General features: G+C 41.2%; 1 protein-coding gene across 1 annotated transcript in view; it reads left to right on the forward strand.

Annotated features, from left to right (window-relative positions):
• The first annotated feature begins 1,297 nt into the window (after positions 1-1,297).
• ATG14 (autophagy related 14) overlaps positions 1,298-15,050 on the forward strand; it is a 36,434-nt gene continuing 22,681 nt past the window's right edge. The window contains exon 1 of the mRNA XM_006736466.3: positions 1,298-1,554. Coding sequence (XP_006736529.1) covers positions 1,334-1,554 — 221 coding nt within the window. The 5' untranslated portion in view covers positions 1,298-1,333. The remainder of the gene's footprint in view (positions 1,555-15,050) is intronic.

A 15,050-nucleotide genomic window follows, 5' to 3' on the forward strand; every position in this document is an offset into this window, starting at 1 on the left:
TTCAGGTTTAGTGTAAGCTCTATTTTGAAAACAGCTTAGGGACTTACTGCTTTTTTTGTGCCTTAATCTATGTCATGGTATTACAATAGACTAGATAAGACTAGGAGGATGGAGCAAAGGGTTCAGATGCGAGACCTAATTAGATTGTGGAATCCTCAGAATCTGATGGAGATGTGCAGGTTATGGGGGGGGGGGGATGGGACTAACATGACTCATGGCTCTTGTTCCCAAGTGGTTAGGGATTATGTCTTGCACCAAGATGAGGAAACATTTGTGAGGAGGGAGAGTTCAGTTTCGGACATGCCACGTTTGTGGTGGCCACCTTACATCACTTTATGCCTCCTAGGTAGTTGTGAATCTTTGGGTGTGGAACTTGGGAGTCACAGCTAGAGAATTCAAGGCAGTGATCAGTTGACAGCCTACCAAAAGAATCCTTGAGAATCACCGGTCTAGGTAAACTGACTTATAGGCACATTTTTCTTTTTTCCTTCTGTAGTTTGGAGGCATTTTCAAACACGAATTACTCTGACTTAATCCTCCCACGCACCCTATTTACCTCCACAGAAAGTGATTTGGAGTAATCGAGTTAGGTTAAATTCTGCCTAGTTCAAATTCTTTCTCAGAGCAAGGTCCAGAGTAGAAGACTGTTGGACATTAATTTAAAATTCAGTTTTCAGAAAGATAACTTTGATTTCCACGTTTAGCACGATTGTTTCCACTTGTTCGCTATTATCAGTAAAGTACTATCAGATTCCTGTTAAAGGTATGGTTCACCTTCACGACGTTGGGTAGGTACTGTATCTCCATGTAATAGATAAGAACACAAGCACAGAGAGGTTAGGAATTTGACCCAAAACACAAACCTATAAAGGAGGTGGGTGAGCCCAAAATACAACCTTTCTCCACGACCCAGCCCCCTCACCCGACTTTGCTGTACTTTTCAGCAAATTTAAAAGCACCCATAGCGAATTAAAGAAATTCCCTGATTTTGTTCCCAATCCGTTTTCCCAGAATCCCTAGGGCATCGTATTACTATTTCTTGCACAAGCTTGAGGCGTTAACTTGTAGCCCTGGCATGATCAAGAGAATGATGACATTTTGGCTGACTCACCCCTCTAACCTAATTCTCCACGCTTCGGGCTGGCTGCCCCTCTGCAGGCAGGAAAAGCAACAGCGCCGCCCGCCCGCCTGGCCAAGAGCACGGAGAGGCTGGGCAAGAGGCTCGCCGGACCCCGCCCGCCCTCTCGGCGCCTCCCCAGGCCCCTCCTCCTCGCCCAGGATGCACCTGGTTGAAAACAAAATCCCACGTGACTGCCTCTGCTCTCAGGCCATCATGGCGTCTCCCAGTGGGAAGGGATCCCGGGCGCCGGAGGCTCCTGGCTGCGGGCCGCGGCCGCTCGCCCGGGACTTGGTGGACTCCGTGGACGACGCGGAGGGGCTGTACGTGGCGGTCGAGCGGTGTCCGCTGTGCAACACCACCCGCCGGCGGCTGACCTGCGCCAAGTGCGTCCAGAACGGCGATTTCGTCTACTTCGACGGCCGCGACCGGGAGAGGTACGGCAGCCGCCGCGGCTGTATTGTTTCTTCCCCGGGTGTCTCCTACCGCTCCGCGAATGGAGGTTAGAGCCTGGGGCCCGGGTCCGGGGCCCGGAGCTCCGCGAGAGGAGGGGAATATGGAGAGGGTAGCAGCTTTGCGCCGGCGCTTTGCTCCCGGGGGTCGGGGGTGGGGACCAGAAGAGGGAGGGTCGCGGTTTCTCCACTAACCCACCCGAGAAGAGTCTGACCCCACGGTGCTCCTGGGTACTAAAGGTAAGAGATAGATGGTGACCCTGGATAAGTCTTCCCCTATTGCTGTCATAGAGTTGGATTCTCGGCACTTGGCTGGACTTCCATTCAGAAGCTTGGTTTAAGCTTTATCTTCCAAAGCACGTTCATTCTCTAGAGGAGAGACCAGGAGAGAATCAAATAACTACCTGGTTAAGGAGGATTCGGGCCATGGTGCCCTATGTCACAGCTGGACCTTGTTAGGAGACATGTTTATTCTGATGTGTGAACTAGGACTAGCTAGTTGCTCCCTTTCCCCCTCTCTGCCTCCGAAGATTATTTTGGACATTAAGACATTTGGCGATGTGTTTTGGCTTTATTTAAAAATCCAGACTGGGAGGCGTAAGTAAGGCCGTAGTTAAGAGAATTGAATTTCGGAGCATGTTTTGCCTTGTTTTGAAATCTAAACACAGAGCTACTAGTCTCTGGTTAAGATAATTGAAAAATTAGGGACACCTGACCTGGGTGGCTCAGTCGGTTGAGCGTCTGCCTTCGGCTCAGGTAGTGATCCCAGGGTGCTGGGATCGAGCCCCGCATCGGGCTCCTTGCTCAGCGGGGAGCCTGCTTCTCCTTCTGCCTGCCGCTCCCCGTGCTTGTGCACTCACACACACGCTCTCTCTCTCTGACAAATAAATAAAATTAAAAAGATAATTGAAAAATTAGTGTGATTAACTGCGGGATCTCAACTTTTGTTTCAGTGATTTAGTGTCATTGACAGTAAGGTAACTTTCTGAGAGTGAAAGTTCAGGTATTCATTTACAACAACCCAATACGTTTTTATCTCCAACTTACTGTTGAGGTTACTGCACAGTAAGTGCCTTGCCTTGGTCACACAGATAATAAGCAGAGGGACCGGAATTAAAATCCAGACAGCCTGAGTATATCATATATCATGCACTTAACCACAGGATTGTACAATCTCTATATTTGGAAACGTTTTGAGTTCCTAGTATTTCTCTGATCATAAATGGAGTTTCTCTTTTGGGTTTTGTGTGATATCTTTTTAGTTCATTTCTGTGTCTCATTGATGCACTTGATGGCTTTAGAAATTGCTGGTGCAATAAGTGATAGCTTTCAAAATTGAACCAGTTGTTTTACTATAACACTACTAGGCATGAGATGGCAATGTCTAACTGATGGAGTTTATCAAGGGTGCAGTTCAGGGCCCTCTTCTCTGTCTCTTCTTTTTCCCAGATCCACTCCCATGATTTAAATAATGTTTGTGTGTTAAAGACTGCCTGTCAGACTTGTATCTCCAACCCAGACCTCTCTGAGATCCAGTAAGCAGCTGCCTACTCAACATGTTTCTAAATTTGTAATAAGTATCTCCATTTTAGTATGGCAAACTGAATTCATGGTTTTCCATGATAAATCTTTTCCTCCCATGCTCATCCCAACCAACCCAGTAAACGGTAACCTCATTCTTCTTTGATACAGGTCCAGAAAAACTGCCTATCCTTCCTTGACTCTTCTCCTAATGCCACCATATCTGATCCCATCAAGAAATCCTATTTGCTCTTTAAAACCCGTCTAGGGGCGCTTGGGCAGCTCAGATGGTTAAGCGTCTGCCTTTGACTCAGGTCATGATCCCACGGTCCTGGGGTCGAGCCCCATATCGGGCTCCTGGCTTAGCGGGGAGCCTACTTCTCCCTCTCCCTCTGCCTCTCCCCCTGCTCATGCTCTCTCTCTGTCTCAAATGAATAAATAAAATTTAAAAAAAAAAAACAAAACAAAACCTATCTAAATCTGACCCTTTCTCTGTTTCCTGGTCTGATCCACCAGAGGATTATTGCTTCTTGAGTCTCTGCTTCCACCCTTGCTCCCTTATAGTGTAATTTCCATCTTGCAGCTGAAGTAACACCGCTCCTCCACTCTTCAGATCTTCAGTCTTGCAAGGGTTTCCTGTTTTACCCAAAGTAAAAAAGGTGAAATCCTTGACAAAAGTTCCATATTGTCTATTCCCCTGTGATCTCTTTTTTCCCTTATCTACTCTGCTATACCACCCTGGCCTCCCTGCCAGTCTTCAAACAGACGAAGAGCACTCCTGCCTCAGGACCAATGCAGTCGTACTCAGACTGCCAGGAACTCTTTTCTCCCAGAAATCTTCAGGGCGGCTTCCCTTGTTTTCTTCAGGCCTCTGCTCAGATGTTAAATAAGCTCTCTTTAACCATTTAATTAAAATAGTAATCTCCTTTCCCACTTAACCTGCTTTGTTGTCTTCCATAGCACTTAGCACTATCTTATGGTTTACATATCAATTTGTCTAACTGCCCCCCTCCCCACTCCAGTGGTGGAAGCTCTGTGAAGACAAAACTTTATCATTTATTTTGTACTCTGCTTTATCTTCACATATTAGAAGCTTAATAAAGATTTATCGAATGATTGAATGACACTATCCCTTTTTCCTAAACTTAGTCTGATCCTAAACCATTTCATGATTATCCATCATGATCTATTTGTTACTAAAGCCAGAAACCTGGGAGTTATTCTAGACTTTCCCTTTTTTCTTATTCCATGTCTCCAAATCATTGGCAAAGCTAATTTGATTTGCTCCAGAATAGATCTTGAATTGGTTTACTTCTAGTCCAGACAACCATCATTTCTCTCCCGACTATTTATTGGTTTCATTTCATTTACCATACAACTCCTCCACACAGCAGCCACAGAAATGTAAATCAGATAATTTCACTGTTTTGTTTAAACTTCTCAGTGGCTTTCCACTGCATTTAGAATAAAATTCAAGCTCCTTACTGTGGCTTTATATAAAGCTTCATTTGATTTGCTACTGCTTATCTTCTAACTTTGGCTGTAAGTTTGGATTCATGCTACATTGAATTGAATCCATACTCCACCACCTGCTATGTGATTTTGAACAAGTTTCTTACGCTCTCCTATGCTTGTTCATGTCCTTTTGAAAATGGGGAGGGGGAATCTAACTTCATAGGTTTGGTAGTGATGACATAAGAGCGTGCATTGAAGTACTTAGCATGATGTCTAGCGTATATTAAGCACTCAGAAAATAAACTCATGCCATGTTCCTTCATACTTCTCCGTAGTCAGGAGCCTTCCATCAAATCCTCAAACATATGAAACTTTTCCACCACTGGGCCTTTTCCCTTGCTGTTCCTTGTGCCTGAACACTTTTCCTTCCAATTGCCACTTTGTCTTTCAAGTCTCAACTTAAATGTCACTTTCTCAGCGGGGCCTTCCCTGACCTTCGCTAAGGTGTATGTTCCCACTTCATCTCCGCTCCGCCACGCCATCGTTTTCTGTAGCAATGCTCAGTTCCTTCATGGTACTGAGCATGATATGTAATGTTACTTATTCAAAGAAGATACCTGCATCCAGAATGTAGTTGCATGAAAGCATGAATTCTGGGTTTGTTCGGTCGGTCACCGGTGCAGAGTGGCAGCAGCGGGTGGTACGGGGGAGGCGTTTTGTTGAAAGAAGGGCAAAGCTAATACCACCGGAGAAACTGAGGTTGAAATTTTTTGCTACATCTGAACATTAAAGTGAATCTTCAGAAGATGGGTGTGTAATAATGGATTTCTTTTTCCGACCAAGCGGAAAAATGAAGAGCAAATACCAGAACCGTTCAAAATTTTTAGAGATAAAAAAAGAAACTTTAGGGTTCAGGGATGACAGGACTGCCACGGTGGTCTGCCCAGCCTGCTTCACTTCATTCCCCATCTTTCCCTTTTCCCAACTGTGCATTCCTTAATAAGTGGCATGTTTTGTTTTGTTTTCCTTTGTTCCCCAGAACAGTGCCCAATATCTAGTAGGATGTAAGAATCTCTTAAGACCCAGGACCACTGTCCTAATAGTCAAATCATTTTTAATGAGCTCTCAGTGGGTACAGCTATCTGCATAAAATACCCTGGCAAGTTACAGAGGAGAAAGGTCTCTTGCTCTCAAGGAATTACACTTAATACTAATAAGCCTTAAATCGTGCTGGTCATAGCTTGATTGTGAGATATTCTACTGTCTTCAGTATTTATGAAAAATTTTGTATTCTCTGCTTTGCTGCCTTCAGACTCTTTTTCCTTGTGCTTTATGAAAAGCCCCTCACTAACTTCAGGAAAACACTCGGAAATAAAATACGGACACAGCACAGTTTAAAAACCCGTGTTTTATTTTTATTTATTTTTTTTACTATTAACATATAATGTATTACTTCAAGGGTACAGGTCTGTGATTCATCGTCTTACACAATACACAGCGCTCACCACAACACTTACCTTCCCCAGTGTCCCATCACCCAGCCACCCCATCCCCACCACCCCCCTCCACTCCAGCAACCCTCAGTAAAAACCCTTGTTTAACCTCTGATTTCTCTTTGGTAAATTAGCCAAATTAGCTGTGCCTACATGGATCTTGAATGTGATAACATATATCAAAGTTCTTGTAAATTTATTTTTTCAGGCTTCATTAATAGACTAGCTGAATGTAAAGGTTTTAATAGTTGGGCAATTCAAAGAAAATTAGGTATCAGTGAACAATCTACCTCATAACAATTAGTTCCTTTGACTCCTAAGAAGGGAACATGGGTCTTCATATAATTTTGTGGACTAAATGAGTTTGGCAGATAGATTGATTGAAAAATATCTAAACGAATATTTTGTTGTTTTTCTGTGGGAAGATTTATAATCTTGGTATCTTCATCAGCACTGTCCTGTCCTCATTTCCCACCTTGGCTGCAATCCTAAAACAATACCCACTTTTTTCTCTGATTTTCATCTGCCTTTTAACTTGTGTACTTCTTTAAGAGATGAAGAGGAATGATATTAGGCAGTCCTCTCAACACAGTCTTATTTGGATTTTGGTTAACATTTTTTAAATTACAGGGCTTTTTACAGGAACATAGTTTTCTGGATTTACATTTATTTAACACCAGAAATAATACTGTTACCCAATAATAACTGACAAGTTAAACTTCTCTTTCCACTCAAGACTGGAAAGAAATTGGTTACCAGTTTATGATAGGTATAGGAATGAGATGGGGAACATAATCTGAGGATAACTAGAGACTATAGCACCCCAGAAAATCTGCCTGCTGGTTTAGGAACCAGTTATTTTAACTTGTGGGTCAGAAAAGAAAGACATTTATAAGCATATGAATATTGCTTTTAGGGCGCCTGGGTGGCTCAGTTGGTTAAGCGACTGCCTTCGGCTCAGGTCATGATCCTGGAGTCCCGGGATCGAGTCCCGCATCGGGCTCCCTGCTCGGCGGGGAGTCTGCTTCTCCCTCTGCCCCTCCCCCCTCTCATGTGCTCTCTCTCATTCTCTCTCTCTGAAATAAATAAAATCTTTAAAAAAAAAAAAAGAATATTGCTTTTATAAGTAGGTTTTCAGGAACGATGCAGCATTATCTTCACTGATGAGTTTTAAGAATATATGTTACACTTCTACCAGGAAACAAATACAGGTGCTAAATAAATTGAGTGGTGGGATACAGGACAAGCAGAAAATTTTAGATGTTCCTGAAGATTTCAAGGGGAAGACACACCCAATATCCAAAAAATTATTCTTATTTTTTAAAAAGATTTATTTTACTTTTTTAATTTTTTATTTTTAAAGATTTTATTTATTTATTTGACAGAGACACAGCGAGAGAGGGAACACAAGCAGGGGGAGTGGGAGAGGGAGAAGCAGGCTTCCCGTGGAGCAGGGAGCCCGATGCGGGGCTCGATCCCAGGACCCTGGGATCATGACCTGAGCCGAAGGCAGATGCTTAACGACTGAGCCACCCAGGCACCCCTAGATTTATTTATTTTAGAGATCGTGTGCTCAGAGGGAGAGGGGGTGAGAATTTCAAGCTGACTCACCACTGAGTACAGAGCCAGACCCCAGGTTGGTTCTCACCACTGTGAAATCATAACCTGAGCTGAGATCAAGAGTCGGACACTGAACTGACTGAGCCACCCAGGCACCCCCCCCAAAATTATTCTTTAGATATTTCTGTTCTCCAGATCTTTTTGGTTGTCAGTCACTGTAGCCTGTTAAGAATCTACTGTCTTGAGAATTCAGTTCCAAACCTACATTTGAATACCCTACTCAGCAGAACAAAAGCTCCACAGGTGGCTAGATTCCCCATCTTTAGACGAGTTTCTCAACCTTTCTTCTGTTTGTGTCCTTCAGGAAGAAACCCAACTTCCATCCCATGCAGCTTAATAATTGTATTTATACCACTTTTGCATGTCTGCTAAGAAAATACAGCTTCTGTTTTCAGTCAGTATCTATGGCTACTCTTATCATTATCCTTTTAGAATGTATAAAAGGCTTTCACATTTTTTATCTTATTTGTTCCCTTCCACAAACCCATGAGATATTAACCTATTTTTAACATGAGGAAATTCAGAGTATTTGTAACTTACTCCTGGGCTATGCTAATTCTTAAACTCACTTCCAGATCTGAACTTTATTTTTATATATGGAGTTCAATTTAATGCATTAGTAAGATTAAGTACAAAATCACTCATTGCAATGAAGAAAAAGGGAAACTAGGATATATTATGTGCAAAGTTGCCTGTATCTTATGTTCGCATTTATCTTATTTAATCCTTGTAACCAAGTAGGATAAGCCTTATTCCTGTTTTATAAGTGAGGAAACTAAGCAGTGCTTTGTTTCTATTTTCTTTTAATGACTTAACCTTCATTCCTGCCAGTAGAGTATATTTTTACCATATTTTCTCATATTCTAAGTATTCTAACATAAGATAAAAGAACCATCTTGATAAGGATCATTTTTTTCCCCCTATATTGCATTTGTCCATAAACATCATACCGTTGTATACCTAAAGAATTTAAGGAAGAAAAATTTAATGACTAGGAATTCTTACCATGTTAGTATCTTAATTGAAGAAATATTTAGTTCTGTAACCATCTCTGCTTATATAAGAGAGAGATCTGTGCTCTCACTTTTGCCTGGGAAACCCCACTGCCTTATTTCTAGAGCCAGAAATTATCATTATCATTAGTTCTTCTAACAAACCTGTGCCCAAATCAGAGATGGGGACATCTCCACCACAGACCTAAAAACTGTTAGTGCTCATTCCCCCTTTTAGATTTAAGGAACCCAAGGACTATAATCTGTCTCAGGATACCTCTGAATTTAGGTACTTTTAAACGATTATGATGGTGTATTTGATCCTCTGAGGAGAAGCATGAGAAATTTTGATTGATTGAGATCTTTTTTTTTCTGACTCTAGATGTACATACCATTATTGTAGAAAACTTCTAAAATACAGAAACACCTAAAGAAGGAGAATTTTACCCATATTCTCACAGCTCTGTTAATAATTTGTTATATTTCCTTCCAGCCTTGTTGCTCTGCATATGTGTGTGTGTGCTTATAGATTTTTTCATTGGAATCATACCCTATGTATATAGTGTATTGCACCTTTTTTTTTTTAACCCAGCATCTCATAAGCACATGTTCATGTCTTCAAAAATATTATAATGTCCTGCATGGCAATAAAGTATCATTTGATAAATTGTTCTATTGAACATTGTTTCCAATTTTTGCTATTATGACTGATTTCATGATTGGTGCCTTCAGATACAAATCTTCCTCATCTCTGATCCATTTCTTTGAACTGCAATAACTGATTCAAAGGGTTTAATATTTTTAAGGCTCTCACCTCCACATTTGAAAGGTTATTATTTTTTTTGCCTTTCTGAAAATTCATTAGTGTTTCTAGAACTCTTAGACTTTTCTGTTGCTCTATTCTTAGGCACAGTGTAAACTTATATTCCTAGGATGAGGGCAAGGACTGGGCAGGCAGATGGAAGGATTAGAGTTATTTTAGAAAAGGACATGCTTAGGACATATTAAATTCTCAAGTTGTGGGTGTTATGAGGATGTTAATTATCACCTAGAATTAGTAGCAGAATTAATAATATGGATCCCTGATAGAGTACACAGCCTGGTGCTGTCTTTCTGGCGGTATGGAGCAGATTTGTATGAATAGTCTGACCTGTGGGTAGATCTACTCAGTTGCCTGTGATTGTGGCCCTGGAACAGTGTGGAGAGACATGGCTCACAGTCCTAACTGATGCCTCATCAGCAGCACACCCCTAACCCTGTTTTCCTACCTGCTGTGCTGAAATGCTTTCATGCAGGACAACTGAGCTCTTTGCCTTGTGAAACAGCAGAATTCCCTTTGCCTGTCATGCCTTCCTTCCATTTGCAGAGCCGGCTCTAACCCATCCCCAGGTCAGCCCAGACAGGCCTGATGCCCTGAGCTGGCCTGTGTGCAGACGCTGGTACCACCCCAGCACTATGGGACCAGGGCCCCTGTTTTCATCAGTCTCCAATGCAGGGAAACCGTTTAAAAGTTAGTTGAAGGGAGTACTTTTTTTTTTTTGAGATTTTATTTATTTGACAGAGCGAGAGAGAGCACAGGCAGGAGGAATGGCAGGCAGGAGGAGAGGGAGAAGCAGACTCCCAGCTGAGCAGGGAGCCTGATGTGGGGCTCGATCCCAGGACCCTGGGATCATGACCTGAGCCGAAGGCAGACGCTTAACCGACTGAGCCACCCAGGTGCGCCCAAGGGAGTACTTTTTTTAATGGGGAACAAAAAATCATAGTTGCAAAGTATGGGAGAATTTAGGAAACAAAGTCCATTTAAGGAAGTACTTTTTTAGGGAAAAAAAACCAACTCTAAGTATGTAGGATTTTGGTAAATACAAGGCATTTTTAAATTGGGAGAGAAAATACAGTGTTGTAAAAGCCCCAGTGCCTGGTACAGGTTCACTGGCAGATTCCTTTCAGGAAACAATACAAAACTAGAGCCATTTGACGACAAGAATTGCTCAATGTATCTGCATAAAAGTTTGGAAAGTTCTGTAGAGCAGAAACACACGTTAGAAAGCAAAGTGAGAAAAAATAATTTCAAGATGTTGGAAAGAAAAATGGCTAATTTCCCTAATAATTCTTGAAAAAGCTATAGGAAAATGAACAAAAGACATAGGGGAACAACAAAAGAAAAGTAAGTAGCCAACAAGATAGGAAAAGGCGTTCAACATTTCTGATAGTGAAATAAAGAAAAGTAAGTGAATGGATTATGATCTTTGGGAGGAAGGGTGGGAGGCCGATCAGTTTAGCAAAGACTAAAAAGAAGTGTGCAGTTTGGAGAGAGTGAGATAAAACAGGTTCTGTTACTCAACTCTTGGTGGGGTTGTAAATTATATGAAATGATTCTGGGCGCCTGGGTGGCTCAGTTGTTAGGCAACTGCCTTCGGCTCAGGTCATGGTCCCGGGGTCCTGGGATCGAGTCCCATATCGGGCTCTCTCCTCTGCGGGAAGCCTGCTTCTCCCTCTCCCACTCCCCCTTGCTTGTGTTCCCTCTCTCGCTGTGTCTCTCTCTGTCAAATAAATGAATAAAATCTTTAAAAAAAAAAAAAAAAGAAATGATTCTGAGGAAATTTAAAGATAACTGCCAGAATTTTGCATGTGAATACTTGACCCAGCAGTTTGTTTTATTTATAGGAGTTTCTAGAGAAACCTAAAAGCTTTTAAAGATTTGTGCATTAGGCTATTCACTTACAACATTACTGATAATAGTGAAAATTTTTGGAAGTGATGCTGATGTTCATCAGTAGGAGTTCAGATAAATAAATTATAGGATGTCCATTCACTGAAATTTCTGTGTATTTGTTAAAGAATGAAATTAGTTTGTATGTTCTGACATGGAAAAAGACACAAGATATTTTGTGATAAACCCCACTTCTGAAAGATAGTACAAAAATATTCCTTTCCTCCCTGCTTTTTTTTGTATCCTTAAACCTAGTTGGGGGGCACATGGGTGGCTCAGTTGGTTAAATGTCTGCTTTCCGGCTCAGGTCATGATCTCAGGGTCCTGGGATCAAGCCACGGGTCGGGCTCCCTCCCTGCTCAGCGGGGAGTCTGCTTCTTCCTCTCTCTCTGCCCCTCTGCTTGTGTTCTCTCTCTCTCAAATGAATGAATACAATCTTTAAAGAAAATCTAGTTTGAATATGATGAGTGCATTAATCTATTTCTTGGAAACCATATTGAGAAAACACAGAATTGTGGAATGAATTTATCTTTCCATGAGTGGTGGGACGGAGAATGCAGAGAATGGATGAGTGTGCAGATGAGCAGTTGAAGTGCTGACCCAGCCACATTCCTTGATCTCATCTGCTGTTTAGCTTTGTTAACAGCACCTATTTTTAATTTCCTTCATGAAGAATAACATTACTCATGAAGTGTTTGATACAGTAGGAATTGTTGTCTTTTGTTTATTATTCCTGCTGGCAACTGTATATTTACATTTTAAGTTTTTTAATGAAGCCCAAGAGAACCAGCTCAGTATAAAGCTGGACAAGGTTGTTTGTCATCCCAGTTTGTTTTAGTGCAAAGTGGCATTTCTACAACAGATCTGAAGGGAGAACTTTTATAGCCTCTAAAAGGAAGATTTTATCCTCCATTGTCAGTCTTTGTTTGACTGGTTTGATGAGTCTTGTGAGTTTGTCACCTCCTTCAGGTTATCAGAACATGAATCACCATATTGCCTCAGTGAGGTAGAAGTAAATACCACATTAGTTTCTCATTTTTGATATGTGGAGATGGAAGCATATAACAATATGTCAGAGAGTACACAGCTGCAGAATATATAATTAGATTTATTATTCTGGAAGATGTTTTGTTGTAAGTTGCCTCATAAATTAATGGATGAGTCTATGAATTTGTCTACATCCCACACTGGTTTTTGAGTGTTTACTGTTTCATGCAGTTACTACCTTATTGGCCATTGCAGTGCTACTTGGTCTAACTTTCTGCAGTGATGTTGTGTATCTGCACTGTCCAGTAAGATAGCTACCAGCCGTAAGTGTCGTTAGTGCAACTGAGGAACTGAATTAAAAAAAAAAATTTTTTTTAAGATTTTATTTATTTATTTGACAGAAAGAGAGCACAAGCAGGGGGAGTGGCAGGCAGAGGGAGAGAGAGAAGCAGGCTCCCTGCTGAGCAGAGAGCTCCTGGGGCTCGATCCCAGGACTTGGGATCATGACCTGAGCCGAAGGCAGACCCTTAACCGACTGAGCCACCCAGGAACTGAATTTTTTTTTTTTTTAAGATTTTATTTATTTGAGAGAGAATGAGATAGAGCATGAGAAGGGGGAGGGTCAGAGGGAGAAGCAGACTCCCCGCCGAGCAGGGAGCCCGATGCGGGACTCGATCCCGGGACTCCAGGATCAGGACCTGAGCCGAAGGCAGTGGCTTAACCAACTGAGCCACCCAGGCGCCCAGGAACTGAATTTTTAATCTAATTTGAATTTAGTCACACAAGTATATAATATCACTTGATTTGCTTTTTTTGTTTAACATACATTATACATTTTCAGTGACTGCCTATTAAATGATAGGGTCATAATTAGAATATTTTATCCCTCCCATTTTTTTCTCCTTTTAAAATTGAAGTATAATTAACTTACAATGTTAAATTTTTTTTATTATTTTTTAAATTTTGTTTTATGTTGGGTGCCTGGGTGGCTCGGTTGGTTGGGCGATTGCCTTCAGCTCAGGTCATGATCCTGGAGTCCCGGGATCGAGTCCCGCATCGGGCTCCCTGCTCAGCGGGGAGTCTGCTTCTCCCTCTGACCCTCCTCCCTCTCATGCTCTCTCTCTATCATTCTCTCTCTCTCAATGAATAAATAAAAATCTTTAAAAAAAAATTTTTATTTTATGTTAATCACCATACATACATCATTAGTTTTTGATGTAGCGTTCCATGAATGTTAAAATAATTTCAGGTGGGGGCGCCTGGGTGGCTCAGTTGGTTAAGCAACTGCCTTCAGCTCAGGTCATGATCCTGGAGTCCCGGGATCGAGTCCCGCATCGGGCTCCCTGCTTGGCGGGGAGTCTGCTTCTCCCTCTGACCCTCCTCCCTCTCTTGCTCTCTGTCTCTCAAATAAATAAAATCTAAAAAAAAAAATAAATAATTTCAGGTGTATTGTACAACACATTGATTTGACACTTCTATACGTTACTCAGTGCTCACCACAGTAAGTGTGGTCACCATCTGTCACATACACCATACAGTGTTACTACAATATTATTGACTGTGTTCCCTGTGCTGTACTTTTCATCTCTGTGACTTATTTACTACATAACTGGAAGTTTGTCCCTCTTAATCCCTTTTATCTGTTTTGTTCTCCCCTCTCCCACCTCCCCTCTGGCAACCACCAATTATCTGTATTTAAGTATTTTCTTGTTTGTTTTGTTTTTTAGATTCTACATATAAGTGAAATCATATGGTATTTGTCTTTCTCTGACTGACTTATTTTACTTAGCATAATACCTTCTGGGTCTGTCCATGTTGCCGCACATGGCAAAGTCTCATTCTTTTTTCTTGGTAGTATTCTAGCATGTATATTTATCACGTTTTCTTTATCCATTCATCTATTGATCCCTTCCATTTTGAAGTAGATATCTTTGGATATGTTTCAAACATGGGGTTTTAGAAATATTTTAGACTGGTATTAGTCTGGACCATTTTAAGGAAGCAATTTCTAGGGTTCTTACTATTCTGTTAGATTGTTTTCATTTGGGCTAGGAATTTGGGAGACAGCCAAAAACCTAATCTTGGACTCCATACTATGTTACTATAGCATATGGCATTATAGTGTTTTTTTAAGATAGCGAGCCACTGTTAGCTCATTTAAAAGTCAGTTGCATGATGTTAGTCATATAATTTTTTTTTTTTTTTTACCCAGATACTTATTAAGCAACAAGCCACATTTTAGGTACTCAGCACGTGTGACTGGTGGCTATCTTAGTGAATAGCACAGATCTAGAAGATCTGAATGTCACTCTTCATCCCCTTCAGCTGGTGACATTTCTAGAACACAGTACCCAAAGCCTGTAGAACACATATTTTTTCAGGTACACAGGGAACTTTTCACCAAGGCAGACCAGATGCAAGGCCGTAAGATACTCTCAAATTAAAAGATTGAAATCTCATAGAGTATATTCTGTCAGAAAATGGAAAACGACGAGTTACCTAGAAAAACCCATATATCTGGAAATTAAGCACTATACTTCTAAATAACTTGGAGATCAAGGAAGGAATTTGTGGAAAATTAGGAATTCCAAACTAAATGATGTGAAAAGACATTTTGGGGTTTAGCTAACACAATACTTGGGGGGAAATTTATAACTTTATATGGTTTTATTTATTTATTTTTTTAAAGATTTTATTTATTTA

This window comes from Leptonychotes weddellii, chromosome 9 (assembly GCF_054177405.1).
Source record: "Leptonychotes weddellii isolate Sample4059 chromosome 9, ASM5417740v2, whole genome shotgun sequence".
Classification (NCBI taxonomy): Eukaryota; Metazoa; Chordata; class Mammalia; order Carnivora; family Phocidae; genus Leptonychotes; species Leptonychotes weddellii.